We start from the raw sequence: 24,181 nt of genomic DNA, 5'->3' as shown, positions 1-24,181 counted from the left end.
CTTACAAGAACCTATGTGCAGTTTGTCTCCAATGGAGTCTTAGCTGCAACAACGTGAATTGCTTTTATCTGAAACGTTGGTATCATTTCCAGCATCGACCACGCCACGTATTGTCGTTTGTTCGGCTTTGCAGAGTCCTTCCCCCCATTCGTCTCCGATGTCCAACTTACTCGATGTACTAAAACGACACACCCCATGCCATTTATAAACGTTTCCACCGTCTCTGGTACTCTTTCGACGGAACCTCAACATATTTGCGATTCATTTCTGCCTTGAGTTCACATCACTTGAAGCTCATATACTCTGCTCATGGCATGAACGGGAAGATTTGTCTGTATCTCCGCTACCTATTTTCAGTTTTTTCATCTTTCTAACTGATCCTTGAAGTTTCATTGTATCCTAGAAACACTCATTTCCACGATAGGAAACGGTCGAAACACTCTCGGTCGTACACAGGCATTCCTACCAACAGTGACAGTTTAAAGTATGGGTACGTAAATAACATTGTGGTTATCAGTGAGATAACATTAACACCAGTTCTAAAACTGTAGGAAAATTGCGATAAATACCTATTCAGAGAGGTCACAAACATGACATGAAACCAACGATGTTTGAACACCTCGATAAAATAAATAGCTCTTCCACGAACATGTATCACTTTACTCAATGCTAGTACAGACGCTGCATAACAGCACAAATGTCGCTCGCCTGTTGATACAAAGACATCAGTACATCACAAGAGTTGTACAGGATTAAGCTGCGTGGCTAACGGCATTAGTGGTCCAAGCTGCTCAATAGAAAGCATAGGAAAATTGAAAAAAAAACTTCCAGCTCGAAATAGCAATTTAATAGTTCGTCAAAAAAATTTAAATAATAAGCCAGATTAATAAAAGTAGCAGAAATGAAATGAACGACTACATCAGGGACTCAGGTTCGAAGTATTTAAGTATGTACTGATTTTTATTGGCTACTAGATGGGTGATAACTATACTGATCTGCATCGTGATGTTTTCGCGGCGTAATAATTAATGCATTAAATTTCAGAAGTGCAGCTGAAATATTAGGAGATGACAAAATAAAGTTTGTGCGTCTCCGCTCCCGAAATTTAATAGACTGATAACGGTGCTGTTTTCCTCTATTAAACTGTTCATTTATGAATGGCTAGATTGGTGATTATGACTGATATTTTAATGCCCTTTCCAAGAGTTATGGACGACACCATTGTTATGATGGCAGCAGAGACCAAATATTTATTGTTCAATAACAACATTTTTTCATTTGCAGTACGTATGATTGGATCTGCTGTTTCAACACGGACAACCTTTCTGGGACAGAAAGTTTGTGTACGCACATGAAAGGATATGCTTCATTTTTGTAACGGTGCGTCTCTGATGCAGGCATCTCAATAACATTGACAATATCCTTAAATATACAAATACTGGAGACTCTTTGATTCCAGCTCATCGTTAATGTAAATATATTTTACATATTTCCTGTAAATAGCCGAAAAGACACTATCGTTTATTTAGACAGTCGGGGAAAAGTAACTAAAATCAGTCGCAGCACTCTAGCGTCTAGGGATATCCGACCGAGGTGACGTTAGGTGAACGATCATAAAAATGTAGTTATGTGTTGCGCAGATAGAAGACGTAAATTTACCGGAAGAATTCTTACAGCATATATTTCGCCCACTACGTCATCTAGGTAAACCTTGTTGTCTTAATTCCGTACAGTGACTGTGTATCTGTGCCGAAGTAAGTTACCGAAACAGCTACGCATCACAGAGAAAGTTACTCTCAAAAATATGAGCACCCACGTTTAATTACCAGTAGTATACTACATCCTCCAACTTACTTTTCGCATAGTGAAGATGGGGGTAAATTTAATGAAATTCGGCGGTACCCGTGGATCTTTCTGCTCGCGCATCCGCCACGAACTGCACCCGAAATCGTGGAAAGGCTTGTGCAACACAATACGCTATAGGACGAATTACGGTGCATAAATTTAGACGTAGAGGACACTACAGATTTTTTTCAATCAATGGCTCTGAGCACTATGGGACTTAACATCTATTGTCATCAGTCCCCTAGAACTTAGAACTACTTAAACCTAACTAACCTAACGACAGCACACAACACCCAGCCATCACGAGGCAGAGAAAATCCCTGACCCCGCCGGGAATCGAACCCGGGAACCCGGGCGTGGGAAGCGAGAACGCTACCGCACGACCACGAGATGCGGGCACAGATTTTTTTGATATGGTTCTTAACCTCTTATGAACAATTTCAGATTTCATTGATCTAGGATCCCAAGGAGTTAAAATTGCTCAGCCGGCCACGGTGGTCGAGCGGTTCTAGGCGCTTCAGTCCGGAACCGCGCGACCGCTACGGTCGCAGGTTCGAATCCTGCCTCGGGCATGGATGTGTGTGATGTCCTTAGGTTATTTAGGTTTAAGTAGTTCTAGGTTCTAGGGGACTGATGACCTCAGATGTTAAGTCCCATAGTGCTCAGAGCCATTTGAACCAAAATTGCTCACTATCTGTAACACTTTGTAGGAGACAACGAACTGGATGTGAGGTGGGTGGAGCCTGTGGCTGTGCCATGGGCGACAGAGGTCGATAAACCGAAACAAGCCTGTGTTTAATGAAGTTATACGGTTTACAAAGGGGCGTCCAGGAAACATGGAATTATTCCGAGTGTCAGTCTCATCGAGCAACATGGGTGGGTGGCAAAAGTTACAGATAGTCGAAAGGAGCAGGCGTATTTCTGGGGCGGATGTGGAATAATAGTGAGCGGTAGGTAGCTTAGCCATCTGTCCTGAGACAAAGTAAAATTGCAGGAGAGACTGAGATAGGAGGGCATAAAAACGTGTGACCTGTATGAGAAGTTAATTTCTAGAGAGCGAAGCTCAGAAGGTCCGCCTCCGTAGGTAAGGAGGCATCGTCTCTGGCTGCTATGCGGAGGACCCGTGTTCGATTCCAGGTACAGTCACGCATTTTTCCTTCATGGGAGGACTGGTACGGGATCCATTCATCCTCGTGATGACAACTGCGGAGCTACTTGAGTGAGAAGCAGCCGCTCTGAGGTCAACAAAGACGGCAACGGCCGGGACGGCGGTTTGGTGACCACACGCCTCTCCATAACACATCTGAATGATGCCATTGGCCATGAATCACTCGGTGGTCGGTCGGTCACGATTGGCCCGTCCGTGCCAGAACGCAGAGCTGCCTCAATAATATTGAAAGAATACAGGGCACTGCTGCATCTCGGTGCTGGCTTTGTAATATATTTGGACTTTTGTCCCATAGGTCGGCACTCATAAAGCGGCAGATGTAGCCGGCTACAGTAGCCGTGTGCCCAATGTAAACAAGAAACGCAAAATGATAAATAATAATAATTTCTACGGATCAGAGTTGAGACTTACAACTGGAACTCTACAGGGTGTTTAAACAAAAATGTCACATATTACTACAGGAGGCGGTATTGATCAAAACAAGTAGAAAAGGTCCTATAATGGTATGTGTGGAAACCAGTACCTGTTGAGACATGGGCCTGTCTGAGGTCTCAGACGCTCGTCTCACTTACGTAGAAGTGGACTCTACATGCAGTGCTGCATGTGGTTACCACTCATCCTGAGTCCAGTGAATTACGCTCCATTTCGAATAAACTTGGCGACACTGGTGCTGCGGCACATGCATCGGTCACACGCTCCTGTGACGTCTGCACATTGTCATGGGTTGGGCATACAGCAGTGCCTTTAATTGTCCCACTGGCCATAAATCCAACGGATTCACTTTTGGGGATCAAGGAGACAATGCTACGGGACTTCCTCGACCAGTCCATCGCCCTCGAAACCTTGTGGTGAGCTAATGTTGCACGATCCGTAGAGAACGGGATGCTCTGAATGGTATCAGTACTACCACACTACTGGCCATGAAAATTGCTACACCAAGAAGAAATGCAAATGGTAAACGGGTATTCATTGGACAAATATATTATACCAGAACTGACATGAGATTACATTTTCACGCAATTTGAGTGCATAGATCCTGAGAACTCAGTACCCAAAACTACCACCTCTAGCCGTAATAACGGCCTTGATACGCCTGAACATTGAGACAAACAGAGCTTGGATGGAGTGTAAAGGTACAGCTGCCCATGCAGCTTCAACACGATACCACAGTTCATCGAGAGTAGTGACTGACGTATTGTGACGAGCCAGTTGCTCGGCCACCATTGACCAGACGTTTTCAGTTGGTGAGAGATCTGGAGAATGTGCTGGCTAGGGCAGCAGTCGAACATTTTCTGTATCCAGAAAGGCCCGTACAGGACCTGCAACATGCGGTAGTGCATTATCCTGCTGAAATGTAGGGTTCCGCAGGGATCGAATGAAGGGTAGAGGAAATGTAACGTCCACTGTTCAAAGTGAAGTCACTGCGAACAAGAGGTGACCGAGACGTGTAACCAATGGCACCCCATACCATCACGCCGGGTGATAGCCAATATGCCGATGACGAATACACCCTTCCAATGTGCGTTCACCACGATGTCGCCAAACACGGATGCGACCATCATGATGCTGTAAACAGAACCTGGATTCATCCGAAAAACATGACGTTTTGCCATACGTGCATCCAGGGTCGTCCTTGTGTACACCATCGCAGGCGGTCCTGTCTGTGATGCAGCATGAAGGGTAACCGCAGCCATGGTCTCCGAGCTGATAGTCCATGCTGCTGCAAACGTCGTCGAACTGTTCATGCAGATGGTTGTTGTCTTGCAAACGTCCCCATCTGTTGACTCAGGGATCGAGACGTGGCTACACGATCCGTTATAGCCATGCGGATAAGATGCCTGTCATCTCGACTGCTAGTGGTACGAGGCCGTTGGGATCCAGCACGGCGTTCCGTATTACCCTCCTGATCCCACCGATTCCATATTCTGCTAACAGTCATTGGGTCTCGACCAACGCGAGCAGCAATGTCGCGATACGATAAACCGCAATCGCGATAGGCTACAATCCGACCTTTCTCAAAGTCGGAAACGTGATGGTACACATTTCTCCTACTTACACGAGGCATCACAACAACGTTTCACCAGCAACGCCGTCAACTGCTGTTTGTGTATGAGAAATCAGTTGGAAACTTTCCTCATGTCAGCACGTTGTAGGTGGCGCCACCGGTGACAACCTCGTGTGAATGCTCTGAAAAGCTAATCATTTGCATATCATAGCATCTTCTTCCTGTCGGTTAAATTTCGCGTCTGTAGCACATCATCTTCGTGGTGTATCAATTTTAATGGCCAGTAGTGTTGACACTTTTCTTAAACACCACGTTCAGGTATTGATAAGAGGTGAACATGGTTAAGCGCAGCTATGTTTTTTACCTGTAAAGCACTTTTTTGTGTGTGATTACGCACACCGTGTAAGGTGCTGGGCAAAGTAACAAATACTAGTAATTTACGATGTGTCCTCTTAAGTAGGTTGTTATACATGTAGATCACCGATCTGTTAGCCGAAATCCGGAACATAGTTTTCCAGTTACTCTCTTCATTCGTGCTTTTACCTTCTAATTCTGTTCGTCCGCGTCAGATATGTTGGTGCATTTTACTGTTTGTCCGCAGCTCTTCGACTTCGACTTGGAGGTGGAGCCAATCCTGGAGGTGCTCGTGGGCAAGACGATCGAGCAGGCCATGATCGAGGTGCTGTCCGAGGAGGAAATGGCCGCCATGCGCGCGCAGCAGCGCCGCCTCGAAGAACGCAGGGCCGGCGAGGAGGCAGAGGTAAGCAGCGCCGCGTGCTGGCGCGGAGCGTTGACGAACCACTCTGACATCTCGGTTTCCACAGGGTGACCCCGGAAGAGTGGTCCGTACTCAGGGGTATGACAGGAGCGATCATTCAAAGCAAAGAATTTCGTACAGACTTACGCCCTATTTCGAAATGTGTCCCATATGTAACACATTTAATGTGCATTGTTATCTTTTCTCTCTGTTATTCAATACGTCGTTAGGTTTACACGTGTACAACAGTTAATGAACAGTACAACACGCGTTTTACAAAGTATCAATTGAAAAATACGTAGTTTTAACATATTCGCCTATAAGCATAATCGTACACGTCACATTACAACTGTTGCACAGTTCACAATAAACGTTCGAATGTTTCACCGTCAGCTGCAGTGCAAGAGCCTCTGTACGTTCTCTTATGAGGGCAGCAGTATCCATTACGCGACCAAGCAGTCCATCATCCGTTTTCACCTTTCGTTTGTACACCTCAGACTTCATCGAAGCCCATAAACAAAAATCTTATGGCATAAGGTCTGCCGATCTTGATGCCTAGTTAACTGGGCTGCCACGGCCAATCCAGCGATTAACTTGAGTGCGGTTGAGATGTTCCCTTACACGTCTGTTAAAATGTCGTGGGGCTCCGTCATGCTTGAAATACATTTCAGTACACGTGGCCAAAAGAACGTCCTCCAGTTCTTCAACAAGCGAATTTATTTTTTAAAAGAAAAGAAAATCAAGTAAGTTTTTCGTTTCATTCGCCCTTCCAACCTTTCGGGCCTATCAGCATGTTACTAACCATATTGATAAAATTTTCTGACTTCCAGCCGCGTCCAGTGGTTTAAAATGCGCGAGCTTTCGGCCGAGTTCTCCACGGCCATTGTCAAGTGGTGACTGTCGAATGACTGCTGCTGCCATCCTGCTGCGGCAGCAACAATCATTCGGCAGTCACCACTTCACAATGGCCGAGTAGAACTCGGCCGAGAGCTCGCGGATTTTAAAACACACGACGCGGCTAGAAGTCCGAGAAAATTTTCATTGTATATCACTGCGAAACTATGCACTCGTATATAATACTGACCATGCTGTACCGAACACTGATCAAAAAACAGATTTCGAAATTGATTTCGCAAGCCGCTATGGCCGAGCGGCTCTAGATGCTTTAGTCTCGAACCGCGCTGCTGCTACGTTCGCAGGTTCGAATCCTGCCTCGGGCATGGATGTGTGTGATGTCCTTAGCTTGGTTAGGTTTAAGTAGTCTAGGGGACTGATGACATCAGATGTTATGTCCCATAGAGCTCAGAGCCATTTGAACCATTTTGAAATTGATTTCTACTCTGGAGTTTGGAGTTTTCTGCGACCACCGAAGATTTTTACGTGTGTTGCTGATTCCATTCCGTGCAAAAGTGGCTTCATCGGTGAATAGTATTTATGAGAGGAAATGACGATAGTCATTTAACCAATGTATTCGAGTCGTATGACATCGTCGCCAGTGTGAAGATTGTGGACACGCTATAAGTGAAGTGGGTACAAGTTTTTCGCAAGCAATTTTCTCCACACACGTGTTCACAGGACACTGATTCGCCCAGAACTTCGCCGTGTGCTGGTGGTAGTACTAAGCTGCACCATGTCAACAGTTTGTTGCTGTTCCTGCACAGGATACTTAACTACACTCTCAGAAGAAAAATGGGAACTTCGAAGAATACGTGTTTCACGCTATGTGCTAGAAGCTCTGGGAAACACTATACTATGTGGAATTCGAGGTGCCGGATAGCGCTGACAGTATTCTTAAACAGCGGCAGAAGCACTACCATCGCAGAAACTGTAAACACATCTACATCTACATCTGCATACATACTCCGCGAGCCACCGTACTGTGCACGGCGGAGGGTACCCTGTAGCTCTACTACTCTACTACTTCCTTTCCTGTTCTACTCGCAAATAGAGTGGGCAGAAAACGAGAATCTATATACCACTCTATGAGTCCTAATTTCTGTTATCTTTGTGATCCCTACGCGAAATTCACGGTCGTTCTGAACTTTCCCCGAAAGAACATCGCCTTCCTTCCAGGGATTTTCATTTGAGTTCTCAAAGCATCCCGCACAAGCTATTTGCGTATTTATTATTAATGTAAATGGGTGGCATTTAAGCAGCGCATGTACAAACAGTTAACGCTTCCTGCTCTCTTATACACTCTGTCCCTCACACTACTTCACTCATAGCGCACCATGGCTAAATGCGCTTGAAAGGGCTGATTTAGTGGCACAAAAACATACCGAGCAAAGAGGATGAAAGCAACTAGGTCGGTTGGGCTATAATAAAACGTCAAAGAGGTTGAATCAGCAAGACACATCAGTGCACACAGCTAGCCCAAAAGAAAATAACGTCCATGTGTTCTGTCTCGGAAACCTTTCGGAATGGGGCATATGTACATGTGAAGTTTCTTGTTTCAGGTAATCCTTCCTGTCGTATCCACGAATATGACCGCTTCTTCTAGGACATCCTGTATACGGCGTCATAGTCTGTGAACAGACTCCAGCAGCTTCCTTCTCTGTATTATTCATTTTTTTGTAATGCACTCCCCGTGTCCTGCGTACTTGGAGCACCCAAAAAAAAAAAAAAACTCTCTGAGGCACTTGTGATTTTGCATTGGTGGCTGGCCCTTGGAGATGTATTCGTCTACCGAAGAACAGCAGAATGAAGCCCCAAGTATCTGTCACTCCAAACAAATGCAACATTGTAAGTAATACCAACAGAAGGTCCCAGGCTGAGTGAAATAACTCCACGAAAATGAGAATGCGACAACGTTCAAAAGTTTTGTCCTTCCCTCCCCCCTCCGCATGAAATGATGACGGTGCCGAGGAAGCTTTAAAACGCACGCACACTGGATGCAAAGCTGAACGATGTTCCTAGTGTAATTCATGAGAACTCAAAAACTATCGCATGAAACGGCACTCCAAGGTGATTTACTACTGTAGTGCTATTTATCGGCAGTTGTAGGCTGTGCGTGGGGACGCAAATACACGGATTTTGCTTCTGGAAATGGACACGCATGAAATAACTGCCCTAACTTCATTAGGAATTCTCAAAGATGGCCGGAAAAAGCCCTAAAGAACATTGATCATACACGAGCTGTAGATTAATGGGAGAGATATGAAAGATAGGGGCAATCTTGAAGTTGAACTGATTTTCTTCAGGACTAATTACGGAAAACGTTCAGTCTGAACAAAATTTGTTATTGAAGACACGGCACTGAAACAAGTCTCGAGTTTTATATATTAAGGGTGCGATGTCAGCTTAAATAATGACATTGATATATAGACTAAAATAAAATAAACAATATGTTTCAGCACTTAAGTGAAGTTATAAAACCTTAAATAAACAATAAATAAACAATATGTTTCAGCACTTAAGTGAAGTTATAAAACCTTAAAGAAGAAGACGGGGAAGAGACAAAATTAAAATTTTACGAAACGACGGCTATTCTCACCAGCTATATCGCAATGAAACTCAGATTAAAAAAAAATAAAGACGCATGCAGTCAGCTGAAATGAGATTTTTAAGAGATATCAAAGGTCGCAAAGTACAAGAATAAAGGAAGAAACGTACCCAACATCTTAAACGTATGGAAGAAGACAGAGTTCCAGTCATCGTAAACAAGCACAGTTCCTGAGGAAAAAGAAACGTTGAAAGATCGAGAAAAAGATAGTGTTATAAATGTGAAGTCGGAACAGTATAGTTGCGTAAACCCTGAAGTAAAGAGGAAAGGAGACTGTTGAGAGGAGCCAGTCTCGCCAGAAGACTGTACTTGCGGGTGTCCCCCGCGTTGTGAACTCGTATCTTAATGACCGCAGGCAACGCTCTGATGGAACGCCTGCTAACGACCTAAGGTGCGTTGTGCTACAGCCCTCCCTCTTTATTACAAAATACTTGACTGCTACGGAAATGAAACAAATATTTATTCCATCTCTGAAGTCCGTAGAGATAAAGAAAGAGGGAGCGAAATGTTGTCTACAAATTTTACAGGAACTATGCTACAGCTATAAAAGCTGAACAATACAATACGGTGTCGGTAGGTCATAAGATAGTGAGACAGGTTCATAATTTATTATGCTTGTTATTAAATGCATACGTAGAGCAAGCAATAAAAGGAGAAATTTGAAATAATAATCAAAGAAATAAAAATTTTGCGGTTTGCTGAAGACATAGTAATTATGTCAGAGAGATGGCAATGGATTTCGATAATCAGTTGAACAGAAAGGTAAAAGTGATTTGATGAAATTTGTTAAGATGAACATCATCAGAAGTACGAAGGCTGTTCGGAAAGTACGGTCCGATCGGTCGCGAAATGGAAACCAAAGTAAAAATACAAGTTTTGTATGGAATAGTTAGCTAAACCTTCCGGCTACTTCGCTACATACTTGCCGCTCCGACTTACACATTTGCAGTTGGGTAGTACCAACTTTCCAATACCCTCGTCACAGAAGGCAGCCGCCTCTGCTTTCCACCACTTCTCTACGCTTGTCTGTAGCTCGTCGTCTGTGCCAAAGTGTTGTCTTCATAGCCAGCGGCTCATGTGAGCAGAGGTGAACATCAGAGAGAGCCAAGTTCGGGCAGTATGGTGGACGATCGAACACTTCCCATCGAACACGCCGGAGGAGCGTCTTCATTGCCCCTGCAGAATAATGAAGGAGGAAACGCATGGCAGTTATGTTATGTGGGCTGCATAGCTTAAGGCGAAATCTCCCAGCCGGCCCTCATAATTGGCGGGAGACACTGTTGTTCTAGGCACCTTCACGTGCTCGCTGTGCGCTCAGAACTGGAAACAGCGACATGATGCGATCGATGAACATACCGGAGATACTGTCCAACACATCTGTGCAAAGCTTCGTCGTATTTTGAGGTGCTTCCTTTTCACGCCAGATATGACCTTTCTTTCCGAAGCCGGCCGGAGTGGCCGAGCGGTTCTAGGCGCTACAGTCTGGAACAGCGCGACCGCTACGGTCGCAGGTTCGAATCCTGCCTCGGGCATGGATGTGTGTGACGTCCTTAGGTTAGTTAGGTTTAAGTAGTTCTAAGTTCTAGGGGACTGATGACGTCAGAAGTTAAGTCCCATAGTGCTCAGAACCACTTGAACCATTTTTTTCTTTCCGAATGGCCCACGTAAAATACACGTAATGGTTTGTAGTCGAGTTTAATCGGGCGATGCTAAGGGAATTATTTTACAGAATGAGATACTGAGAGTCGTTGGCGACTTTCGTTATTTAGACAGGTAAATAACTGGTAAATGGAGGAGTAAAATGCAGACTGCCAATGGCAAGAAGCCTACCTGTACAAGAAAGTGTATTAAAATTAAATAAAAGTAAGGCTGTTAGGAAGTTCTTTCTTAAGGTATTACATAGATGTACAATGAGAAGAATTCGTTACCACTGAATATACACTATGTGATCAAAAGTATCCGGACACCCCTGAAAACATAGGTTTATCATATTTTGTGCGTTGTGCCACCTACTACCAGGTACTCCATTTCAGCAACGTCAGTAGTCATTGGACATCGTGAGAGAGAAGAATGGGCTGCTATGCGGAACTCATGGACTTCGAAAGTGGTCAGGTGGTTGGGTGCCGCTTGTGTCATACGTCTGTACCCGAGATTTCCAAACTCCTAAACATCCCTAGGCCCACTGTTTCGATGTGATAGTGAGGGGGAAACGTGAAGGAACACGTACAGCACAAAAGCGTACAGGCCGACCTCGTCTGTTGATTCAGAGACCGCCAACTGTTGAAGAGGGTCGTAACGTGTAATAGGCAGACACCTATCCGGAATATCACACACGAATTCCTAACTACCATGACAGTTAAGCGGGAGGTGAGAAAACTTGGATTTCATGGTCGAGCGGCTGCTCATAAGCCACACATCGCTCCGGTAAATGCCAAACGACGTCTCGCTTGGTGTAAGGAGCGTAAACATTGGACGACTGAACAGTGGAAAAACGTTGTGTGGAGTGACGAATCACGGTACACAGTGTGGCAACGCGATGGAAGGGTGTGGGTATGGCGAATGCCCGGTGAATGTCGTCTGCCAGCATGTGTAGTGCCAACAGTAAAATTCGGAGACGGTGGTGTTATGGTGTGCTCGTGATTTCCATGGAGGGGGCTTGCACCGTTTGTTGTTTTGGGTGGCACTATTACAGTACAGGCCTACATTGATGTTTTAAGCACCTTCTTGCTTCTCACTGTGAAGAGCAATTCGGGGATGGCGATTGCATCTTTCAACACGATCGAGCACCTGTTCATAATGTACGGCCTGTGGCAGAGTGATTACACCACAATAACATCCCTGTAATGGTCTGGCCTGCACAGAGTCCTCACCTGAATCCTGTAGAACACATTTGGGATGTTTTGGAACGCCGACTTCGTGCCAGGTCTCACCGACCGGCATCGATATCTCTCCTCAGCGCAACACTCCGTGAAGAATGGACTGCCGTTCCCCAGCAAATCTTCCGGAACCTGATTGAACGTATGCCTGCGAGAGTGGAAGCTGTCACCAAAACTAAGGTTGAGCCAACACCATATTGAATTCCAGCATTACCGATGCAGAGCGCCACGAGCTTGTAAGTCATTTTCAGTCAGGTGTCCGGATACTTTTGATCATATAGTATATGCGCGAAGAAAAGAGAAGTCATCAGTTCCCACTTTCTCTCTTACGCATTCATTTATGTTTCTTTCCCTACCGATGCTATCAATGCTACCGGTAATCCTACCATTTACTGTGTCATTTATGTACTGTGCCAAAAATACTGAACTGTAGCTTTAGTAGAGCGCAACTCTACCCATGAGGCATGTTGGGTCGCAGTGTCGAAAAGGGCTGTAATATTCCCCCTTTTTTGGCGGATATGAGAGAGTTGTGTTTGTAGAGTGTGGTTGAGTGTACTGGATGCGTGTTATAGTGCGGTGTTACGTTTGTATTGTATGTTGATGAAAGAAGGCAGAGGCTGAAACCCAGTTCCAGCAAGTGGCCTACTCCTCTCGAATAGTACTGTTGTTTCTGTTTGGTTTGGCGGACAAGAAAAGTTCACGTATATCTGACAGAAGAAATTTTATTTAACAAAAGAGAATACGTCTTCCCCGACGTGTCTTTTAGTACAGCGTATGAGTTAATCGTTTGACAAAAACAATTACTTCTCGAATAAGAAATAAACTTTACTGTAAAGGAAGTCTCTATTCAGGTACTGAAATAACAGCCATATTTTATTCCAAAGGCCTGAACGAAAAAGTCACATCTTGGAACAACGAATAAATATCAATTTTGTCTTAAGGCTCAAGGAAGAGAACAGAGGCGTTTCTCGTTACGGCGGAATTTTCTCACGAAATTCCAATCGCCAACTTTCTCCACCGAATGTGAAAATATTTTGTTGGCACCGACCTACATAGGGATAAACGATCACCATGATAAAATAAGGGAAATCAGAGCTCTTACGAAAAGATACAGGTGTTCGTTCTTCCCGCGCGCTATACGAGATTGGAACAATAGAGAATTGTGAAGATGCACCGATGAACCCTGTGCCAGGCCCTTAAATGTGATTTGGAGAGTATTCGTGTAGATATAGATGTAGACACTGCTACAAAACAGCACTTAGTCTTAAATACACAGTGCACTACCCTAGCCAAAGTTTAAGCCCTGACGGGACAGTGCACAATTCAGAGTTTGAGCGCATAGAGTACGAGGTAAAAATCCCAGAAGGACAGCTCAGTTTCTAGAATTGCAGTATGATGAAACACAGTCAAGTACCGGGTAGAAACAACGACGAGAAATCTTACAATTCTGCTAGTTGATGCACGAAGGCTGACTCCTGTGAATTACGTAATCGCTTCCCACGGATACTCAATGCTGATTACTGGCCGGGTAGGCGCTAGGCCTACCCACCTACCCACAGTAAGCACCAAGCTTGACGTCCCGATCCGAGGGACGGAGCACCATCAACTGTCGCGTACCATTGTTTCGTCAGACACTGCGGAGAGGTTTCTAATTTAATCCAGGACATTAGCTCAGCGATTGGTGATCACTCTGCCTATTGGAATTTTCGAGTCGAATTTTGTTTGTTGCTGATGTTACTACTGTACCACGACTCGCTGTATTCCGTCATATTCCAAGGATTAACATAGGTTAACCAGTGCAACACTTCATGAACTCATTCACGCTTTTAGGTTGGATCAGGTACAATATTTTCAGGGCTATACGAAACGGAATATGTTTTCCTTGTGTTTCACATGTTGCAGGAACTGGTGCGATAGCCAGGTCGCTTGTACGAGGGACACTCCAAAAGAAATGTACACTATTTTTGTAAAAACACAGTTTTCATTCTGCATGTGTGAAAGTTTTACAGTGTGTAGATACATCCTTGTTTTCAAACTTAGTTCAACCTGTTCCCGTGAGTGGCGCCGTCACAGCATGTCTTCAAGATGGCTGCTGCACTTGACGTTCGTCAGAAGCAACGTGCTGTCATAGAATTCCTGTGCTGTGGAAACGAGACAGTGGGAAACATCCACAAGAGGTTGAAAAGGAGTATGGAGATGCTGCTGTCGATCACATCGCAGTACAGTTAGTCGGTGGGCAAGCAGGTTACGTGATAAAAGCGGGCATGGCAATATTGAGGATTGTCCTGGCAGCGGCAGGCCTCGTACTGCACACACTTCAGACAATGTACAGAGAGTTAACGAATTGGTGACTGCTGACAGATGCATCACAGTGAACGAACTGTCACTCTACGTTGGGATAGGGGAAGGAAGTGTTTTCAGAATAGTGAATGTGTAGTGCCAGGTTGGTTCCCAGGATGCTGACAGTGGCTCACAAAGAAACAATAAAAACGGTACGCAGCGAACTTTTGGAACAGTACGAGAATGGTGGATATGAATTTCTTGGAAGAATTGTGACAGGTGCTGAAACATGGCTCCATCATTTTTCACCAGAGACGAAGAGGCAATCAATGGATTGACATCATGCAAATTCACTCAAGAAAAAAATCAAAACAACACCTTCTGCTGGAAAAGTTATGGCTACGGTATTTTTCGATTCCGAAGGACTCTTGCTTGTGGACCTCATGCCAAGTGGAACCACCATAAATTCTGATGCATATGTGATGGCACTGTAGAAACTTCAAGCTCGACTGAGTCGTGTTCGACCACATCGACAAAAGCAGGATGTTTTGCTGTTGCACAACAATGCAAAGCCACATGTCAGTCAACAAACCATGGAAGCGACCACAAATCTCGGATGGACAACACTGAAACACCCGCCTTACAGTCCTAACCTGGCTCCATGTGACTATCATCTCTTCGGGAAACTGGAAGACTCTCTTTGTGGAACAAGGTTTGAAGATGATGACTCCGTTGTGCACGGTGCCAAACAGTGGCTCCAACAGATTGGTCCAGAATTTTACCGTGCGGGTATACAGGCGTTGGTTCCAAGATTGCGTAAGGCAGTTGAGAGGGATGGAAATTATGTGAAGAAATGAAAATATTTTTCCTAAAGGATGTATCTTCACACTGTAAAACTTTCAAAGATGTAGAATAAAAGATGGACGTAAAAAATAGTGTGCACTTCTTTTGGAGCGACCTTCGCACTTTGTAGTTAACTCTACGTATTGCAGAGGTATCGGTATTTTTCGACCAACTACTTTTCCTAGAGTGAATCTTTCACTCTGCAGCGGAATGTGTACTGTTTGTAAAATTTTATGTCGTATTAAAACTGGTCGCTGTACCGGGACGGGTCGAGGATAGTGCCTGGATGCACCGTCGGTAGGAGCATCGCCGGCGAAACGAAGGCTTCCAGGTTCGTAGCGCGGTCTGCGACACGGTTTTAATGTAACACTCGTTTTCAGAACAGTAGATATTCCTTTGCAGAATAATGGATTTATTCTGGAATTAAGCCATAGGTTGTGTGTATGGCACTTCACTACAATAACATAAATATCGGGATTGCTAGACCTGCAAGATGTGCAGGACGACTGTAAAGCTTGGTTGGTGTGAGAGAGGTACTAGCAGAAATAAAAGTGTGAAGCGGGTCGCGAGTCGTACCTACAGTTACAGAGCACAGAAAGCACGGCTCTCGAAAGGCAAGTTTCTGGAGTCGAGCGGCTGTCACACGGTCATAATTTTTCTGGAAATGTCAAACTGCTTTTGTTTGAAAGTTGACCTGTTGATGAATCCTAGACGGTACTGAAACCAGTTGTCACTAAAACGTTTTGACATCCAGATTATGAGCTCTTTAACAGATAAATGTAAATGTCGTGTGACTAGGGCCTCCCGTCGGTAGACCGTTCGCCGGGTGCAAGTCTTTCGATTTGATGCCACTTCGGCGATTTGCGCGTCGATGGGGATGAAAAGATGATGATGAGGACAACACAACACCAAGTCCCTGAACGGAGAAAATCTCCGACCCAACCGGGAATCGAACCCGGGCCCTTAGGATTGACATTCTGTCGCCGTGCCACTCAGCTACCAGGGCCGTACGGTTTTGATAGATAATCAAGGTTACGGTTTTCTCATAAGATTGTGTCACTACCCAAGAAATATACAGAAATCTATACGGAGTAAATATTCGAGATGAAAAATGTCCCCCCATTTCTTAAGGTTACTTTCGAGTGATCTGTGTTTTGTGGACCGACCTTGGAAGCGGTTTCTTTCAATAAAATGATGGTTAGGGACCCTAGGCGGGTCCGTCAAATGTCGAGGGTTTTTTTACAAGAATACTTTTACTTGTTAACTTTCCCTACTGGATCGGGTCATTGGCTCTGGCTAAAGGCCTGTTATGAGACCTAACCTGTTAATTAAAACTGCCCCTTTACTAATTTTGATTAATATTTAATAATTAAATAGTGTTCAGGGAAGTGATCACTACTAAACAAACAAGGATAGCATTGAACACATTTATTTAACAATAATCTTCCTAACATCAAAGTGAACAAAGACATACATTTATAAGTGATAAAATCAAGCTAGTAATGGCAATGGCCCTTAAATTCCAAAACTAACTCTTAAGGTCGGATAACGCACCTGTACTTGTTATTTTCTACTCTCTCACCTTGTCAGACGGCATAAAATACGTCAGAAAAAGCTACTTCAATTACCAAATTTTCAATAAGAGCGTGGCTGGAAAACTGAGCTCTGGTAATCACAGGCGTGCGTAATATCGGATTAAATGCCGAAGCTGAGCGTCGCGTTACCAAATGCAGCGTCGGGGACAGGTCAGCAAGTTGCCGATGGCGTCTGCGTCGTCGAGGAGCCTCAATTGTAACAAAAATTAATTTATTTTCGCGAACAGGCTTCCTGTTAGTAAACTCCTATTCAAAAGCTAATTCTGCTTTCTTTCCAATCGTCTCGCACTCGTTAAGACGGGACTCACCAGCCCAAAGGCGGAACTCAGTAACGTCTTTAATAAAGTGTGGCTCAAGAAAATTGCTCTGCTCCTGTATACTTCCTGTGAGACAGTATTCCCAACTGGGATTAGCGGAATCAGCCTGTCTCTAACAGTAAAACATGACAGTACCCCTAACTGAATACTAGTTTCAGTTGCAGCTGGCAGATTTATTCAAAGTTCTGCACAGCACACTGAAAAGAATTTACTTTCCTACAGCAGAGCCGAAAGCACGACGTCCGCTCGCTACAGGAGCTAAGACGCTTCTCTCGATAACAGCTCGAAAAGCTTCCCTCTGCAAAAATCAGCACCCCCACACTATTTTTCGAGCTGGCCAATCCCGTGGCTCTAGACCAGCACAGTTCGCTCCCACTATTATTTCCTGGCTTCTTCCAGCCAATTAAAACATTCTGCGTCTTACTGCGCCTAGAATGTTCTGGAACAAACTGAAACTCCGTTCAAAATTGAACCCACCGACCGTGTCTCTCTGTTCGCCCTTGCACGGGAAAAGGTCATTGCACTAGCTTAACCGCGTTTCTTAGAAAGCTTTAGAAAACGTTAAGATTCGTGGGAAGGCTCCCTTAGGCGCCAGCTCGTCTCGACATAGTGGCGTCGGCGTAACGTCCAACGCCAACGAGGCGCCGTCCCTCGTAGGCCTGCCTCTGTTCTGCGTGCAATGGGTGCCTACCTGTTCCGGCGGCGCGTCTCCCCCAGTGGGACGCTTTCGCATGCCGACTCGTAATGGTCGGTTGTAAACTTCCGCACCCCTCTCTCCTGCCTTTGAGCAGTGCCGCTCGTCCGCTCCAGCCAAACTCCGTGAAAATATTTCCAGAACCCCGACTTCATGCAACATCCGAATTTCTTAAAGTTAATACGCGTTTTATGTCGTCTGATACTCCCTATATTAATTTCAATAGGCTGATTGCCTGATAAATAACATAATAACCGATATCTAACTCGTCTTTGCAACAATTTATTATATTACAGTAAGGTGCAAAATACTGCTACCTTACAACCTTCATAGCGATGTCACTGAAGACGGCTGTACAGCGCGCTCGACTCATGGATATGCCAGTTCGTATCGTCGTGATGCATGAAATTTTCACTGACAGTACTTGGGCAGCAAGGGGAGGGCAGGAGAACTCTTAAAGTTCCTCATTACCAGTCTATGCGTCGATGTCCCGGATTAAATTTCATACCTCGGTGCAGTGTGTCATGAAATGAGGACATGTGTCGCACTGTTGATGGGTATCCGTCTGTCGGATGAGGACATTAAACTCAGTGGCCCATGCTGCCATTCGAGAAAAGTAGGCTATCTGCAAACACCAAGTTTCTCCCTGTTTCTTCCCTTCATCTATGACTATACAGTCTACAGGCACACACACTTGAATCTTTACACCAGATTGTAAGAAGGCAACGGAAAACCACATTCACTATAACTTTGCCCAGGATCTCGATGCACAATTTGTAAGGTGTCAGGCAAATCCAACACCTTCCATGAAAACCCTGACATGATAGCAATTCCGGCAGTATGTCACATAGCTCCGAATAAATCCTGACATTAAATTAACCAAAGTAATACGATCAACGAGTGAGCAAATGGAATACCACAGACCAACACAAGCACGCCTAAATGCATGTCATACCTTTCCACCGTGAAACAGACGCAGTTCCGAGGGGAGAAACGAGGACAGAAGCCGAGAGCAAAATCGTGTAACCTAGAAGGCCCTACGATAAGGGACGGACACCCACGTCGCCAGCCGACTGCCAAGACCACCCCCCCAGCCCATGTTAAAAGATAGAGCCCTCCAGAAGAACAGTATAGATCTTACGATAACAGTAAAAGGGCCACACCAGCTGCAAGTTTTAGCGTGAGACTTTTTCGCGTCTCTGTTACGTTGCAAACGTTAAAAACATTGCCCCACCACGAAAAGTATAACGTTTCTCATTGGATATACAGAATTTTTGTAGGCAGAGCTTAAAGTTAACATTGACACCCTGATTGGTCAGTTGAAAACACAGCCAGACAGCTTTTCTTAAACCAACTTCGGTAAATCGTAGTAAGGAGAAGTTAGAAAAGAGTTGCTTCCGAGACGGCGAGGTGGGTGGAGTTGCGCCGCCCACCGCCCCCTGACGCTGCCTAACCAACGACAAGGTAATGAACGCACGCGATGCCGCATAAGGCTTCACTCAGAACTGCAGAAGTCTCATCTGTTAAATCCCCTTTTTGCGTAATACTAGTGTCGATCGTCAATTAGACTTCGTGGTATTCACATTTGCTATTTGAAGTTAAAATCTGAAACGTGATGCTTTTTCTGTTATATAATTATTGAGAAGCCACATCAGCCACTGTAATTTACGACAAGTTAAATAAGTAATTAAAGATAATTGAGGGTCACTGTAGGCCATTTTTGATAGTTTTCTCTTTTATTAAATTTAATTTAAACCTAGATTATAGATGTGATATGGCATAGATCATCCTTCGATCCATTATAGAACTGGAAACCCATTCAGGGAATATTCGTTCACATTTTTGTTGAACGCAGTTGGTTTTTATCATCCTGTATTAAAATACGAGGGTTGTCCAGAAAGTAAGTTTCGATCGCTCGCTAAATGGAAACCACAATGAATATGAGAAACATTTTATTTGCAAGAGTTAGCTACACTTTCCAGATTCTTCTCTACATAGTCGTCGCTGACTTAGACATTTGTCGGATCGTTATACCAAATTTCCAACACAATCATCATAGAAGGCAGGCGCCTGTGCTTTCCGATAATTCTCTACGCTTGTCTATTGCGCATAGCCTGCGCCCAAGTGTTGTCTTCGTATCCAGCGTTTCATGTGAACAGAGATGATACTCAGGACGAGTCAATTAGGGCTGTGTTGTGGGTGATCGAACACTTCCCATCGAAAAGGCTGTAGGAGCGTCTTCATTGCCCCTGCAGAGTGCGGCTGAGAATTGCTACGAAGAAGGAAGTGCGTGGCAGTTGTGTTATGTGGGTTACATTCATTAAGGCGAAGCCTCTCAACGGGCCCTCCTACATGGCGGGAGACATCGCTGTTCTAGGCACCCTAACTCGCTCACAGTGCGCTCACAACTGAAAAGAGCGTCTTCATGCGATCGACGGTCATACTAGAGACACTAGCCAACACATCTGTGCAAAGCTTCACCAGGTTTTCACTGTGGTGTCCATTTCGCGAGCAATCGGAACTTACTTTCTGGACAGCCCTCGTATTTCCTTTATCAATAATGCAATTTATAAACAATGTTTTGCGAGAAGAATAAAATTTCCAATGGTAAACTCAACTGCTTTTTCGACGTTATTTTAGCAGCTAAGTAAAAATAGGAAAGCCTTGAATCCCTTCCGCTAATTTTAGTTAGTATTAAGATTCTTTTTCAGGGAGTGCAGTGGAGCTGACACTGAAATCATTAAGTATTTGATTATGTCATCGCTAGTCTCACTGAACTCTTCTGAACTCTACATGTCATGTGTGGTCTGGCGTCTCCTTACCAGCAACAGGTCCCAGGTTCAAACTAGTCAATTCCCTAAAAAACGCACTCAGAGCGTCGTTGCGCGAAAGTGGTAGGGAGACACGACTTAGAACAAACAGCCACCTCGCAGAATTGTAGAAATTACTGCATCTGGTCCCCTGCTCCCTGGCTCTAATTTGACTGTGTGTGTTGCTGGCTCACAGATCAAACGACTGGAGGAGCGCGAGCGGCGCATGCGCGAGGAGAAGGACCGGCGCGTCTCGCAGCTGGAGCGCGAGCTGCGCGAGCAGCAGGAGGCGGAGGAGCGGCTGGCGGCGGCCGTGCTCACCAGGGGCTACCTGGAGGACGCGCTGCCCGCCGTGCTGCGCGGGCTCAACGAGGCGGGGTACTTCATCGACGCCATCCGCGAGGGTCAGTTCCCTCCTGCCACACAGCACCACAGCTCTGCACTGGTCTGACTTACAGCGGGCGGGCTTAGTTCTTTCTGCACATGGCACTAATATTGTAATCAATCCAAACATACGAGTGCTATTCCGAATGTAAGGAATGATCGCTCACGAAATGGAAACCGTAGTGGTTGCCCGCGAAAGGCGAAGGTCCCGAGTTCGATTCTCGGTCCGGCACACAGTTTCAACCCTTTCGTGGGCAAAATTATTGAGCAGTTTTTTTTAATGATTAGAGAACAGAGAGTAGTTAACAGATAGGTATATTTATCATACAGAATATCAAATTTGCTCCAATTGTGGAAGTGTGGTCACACAACAAGGTGGGAAGTATTCTTCCCACTATCCTTCCTTGGAGTAAAATGAAAAACAACTTTTTCAATATACAGGGTGTTATAAAAAGGTACGGCCAAACTTTCAGGAAACATTATTCACACACAAAGAAAGAAAGTATGTTATGTGGACATGTGTCCGGAAAAGCTTACTTTCCATGTTAGAGCTCATTTTATTACTTCTCTTCAAATCACATTAATCATGGAATGGAAACACACAGCAACAGAACGTACCAGCGTGACTTCACGCACTTTGTTACAGGAAATGTTCAAAATATCCTCCGTTAGCGAGGATACATGCATCCACCCTCCGTCGCATGGAATCCCTGATGCGCTGATGCAGCCCTGGAGAATGGCGTATTGTATCACAGCCGTCCACAATACGAGCACGAAGAGTTTCTACATTTGGTACCGGGGTTGTGTAGACAAGAGCTTTCAAATGCCCCCATAAATGAAAGTCAAGAGGGTTGAGGTCAGGAGAGCGTGCAGGCCATGGAATTGGTCCGCCTCTACCAATCCATCGGTCACCGAATCTGTTGTTGAGAAGCGTACGAACACTTCGACTGAAATGTGCAGGAGCTCCATCGTGCATGAACCACATGTTGTGTCGTACTTGTAAAGGCACATGTTCTAGCAGCACAGGTAGAGTATCCCGTATGAAATCATGATAACGTGCTCCATTGAGCGTAGGTGGAAGAACATGGGGCCCAATCAAGACATCACCAACAATGCCTGCCCAAACGTTCACAGAAAATCTGTGTTGATGACGTGATTGCACAATTGCGTGCGGATTCTCGTCAGCCCACACATGTTGATTGTGAAAATTTACAATTTGATCACGTTGGAATGAAGCCTCATCTGTAAAGAAAACATTTGGACTGAAATGAGGATTGACACATTGTTGGATGAACCATTCGCAGAAGTGTACCCGTGGAGGCCAATCAGCTGCTGATAGTGCCTGCACACGCTGTACATGGTTCTCCCGTAGCACTCTCCATTCAGTGACGTGGTCAACTTTACCTTGTACAGCAGCAACTTCTCTGACGCTGACATTAGGGTTATCGGCAACTGCACGAAGAATTGCCTCGTCCATTGCAGGTATCCCCGTCGTTCGAGGTCTTCCCCAGTCGCGAGTCATAGGCTGGAATGTTCCGTGCTCCCTAAGACGCCAATCAATTGCTTCGAACGTCTTCCTGTCGGGACACCTTCGTTCTGGAAATCTGTCTCGATACAAACGTACCGCGCCACGGCTATTGCCCCGTGCTAATCCATACATCAAATGGGCATCTGCCAACTCCGCATGTGTAAACATTGCACTGACTGCAAAACCACGTTCGTGATGAGCACTAACCTGTTGATGCTACGTACTGATGTGCTTGATGCTAGTACTGTAGAGCAATGAGTCGCATGTCAACACAAGCACCGAAGTCAACATTACCTTCCTTCAATTGGGCCAACTGGTGGTGAATCGAGGAAGTACAGTACATACTGACGAAACTAAAATGAGCCCTAACATGGAAATTAAGCGTTTCCGGACACATGTCCACATAACATCTTTTGTTTATTTGTGTGTGACAAATGTTTCCTGAAAGTTTAGCCGTACCTTTTTGTAACACCCTGTAAGTCATATTTATTTGATAAATTTACTTCTCTTGTTACAATGATTGTTCACAATTGCTTGCCATGAAATTTTCTGAAACATGGGTCTATGCAAAGTGGTATTTGACAATATATACAAACACAGCGAGTGCTCTTTTCCGCAGCATTTGTACTACAATGACGGCACGTCCAGTAGGTTTATCCTAAAATGGGTTGATGCTCTCCTACAGCCACATGACGAAAATCTTCAGGTACTTTACCCGTTTCTGCCAGAAAGACAGGTTTTTGTCCACGCCTTTTTTTGGGATGAGAAGTCAGCGAATAATTGTCTGGCTAGATGGATCCCATATGTGAGCTGAAGAAAATGGCTCTGAGCACTATGGGACTTAACATCTGTGGTCATCAGTCCCGTAGACCTTAGAACTACTTAAACCTAACTAACCTAAGGACATCACACACATCCATGCCCGAGGCAGGATTCGAACCTGCGACTGTAGCGGTCACGCGGTTCCAGACTGAAGCACCTAGAACCGCACGGCCACACCGGCCGGCTTATGTGAGCTGATCATGCTGTTCACTTTCTCTTTTACTTGTTTTCCACAGGACAAAACCGTTCACTGCAGCAGCGTCCGCCAGGAAATAAAATATTCTGTGCGACTATTTTACAGAACGTCTGCCAATAGCATACCTTTCTCGTAATTGATCAAACTTACCGACACCACCCATTATTTTGTTGTATTCTGCCACAACTTCAGGGCAAGAAATCTCTGTACTAGTACCATCCTTGTTTTTCCTTTTCACTGTTGCTGTTTCTCATGGGTCATGAATTGAGGACAGGAAAGTGACTGGACGGTTATCCATCCATTTTACTGCAGAAACGGCTGCTTTTGTTTCAAACTGGAATTCTCCTCGTTCCAATTTTACGTTTTTCTTCATAAATTTGGGTAAATCAAAAGTATTTACCTTATACTATAGCTTTGAGAAAAAAATCACAACTCACAAATCAAAAATCACAAATCACGCAAACAGCACTGAAAGGCTCCTCTACAGAGTAACACTCAGCTATACAATGCCTCTGCGCAAAGGTACAGCAAAAACTTTGGGAACTTCCGATTGCAAGCA

At 44.8% G+C, this 24,181-nt stretch overlaps 1 protein-coding gene across 1 annotated transcript in view; it reads left to right on the top strand.

The window, feature by feature from the left end:
• Positions 1 to 24,181, top strand: part of LOC126419569 (uncharacterized) — a 371,142-nt gene that overhangs the window by 324,357 nt on the left and 22,604 nt on the right. The window contains exons 5-6 of the mRNA XM_050086756.1: positions 5,620 to 5,778; positions 20,889 to 21,096. Coding sequence (XP_049942713.1) covers positions 5,620 to 5,778; positions 20,889 to 21,096 — 367 coding nt within the window. The remainder of the gene's footprint in view (positions 1 to 5,619; positions 5,779 to 20,888; positions 21,097 to 24,181) is intronic.

The sequence above is a fragment of the Schistocerca serialis genome, chromosome 9 (genome assembly GCF_023864345.2).
Source record: "Schistocerca serialis cubense isolate TAMUIC-IGC-003099 chromosome 9, iqSchSeri2.2, whole genome shotgun sequence".
NCBI classification, from domain to species: Eukaryota; Metazoa; Arthropoda; class Insecta; order Orthoptera; family Acrididae; genus Schistocerca; species Schistocerca serialis.
This window is presented reverse-complemented; position numbering and strand designations above follow the sequence as displayed.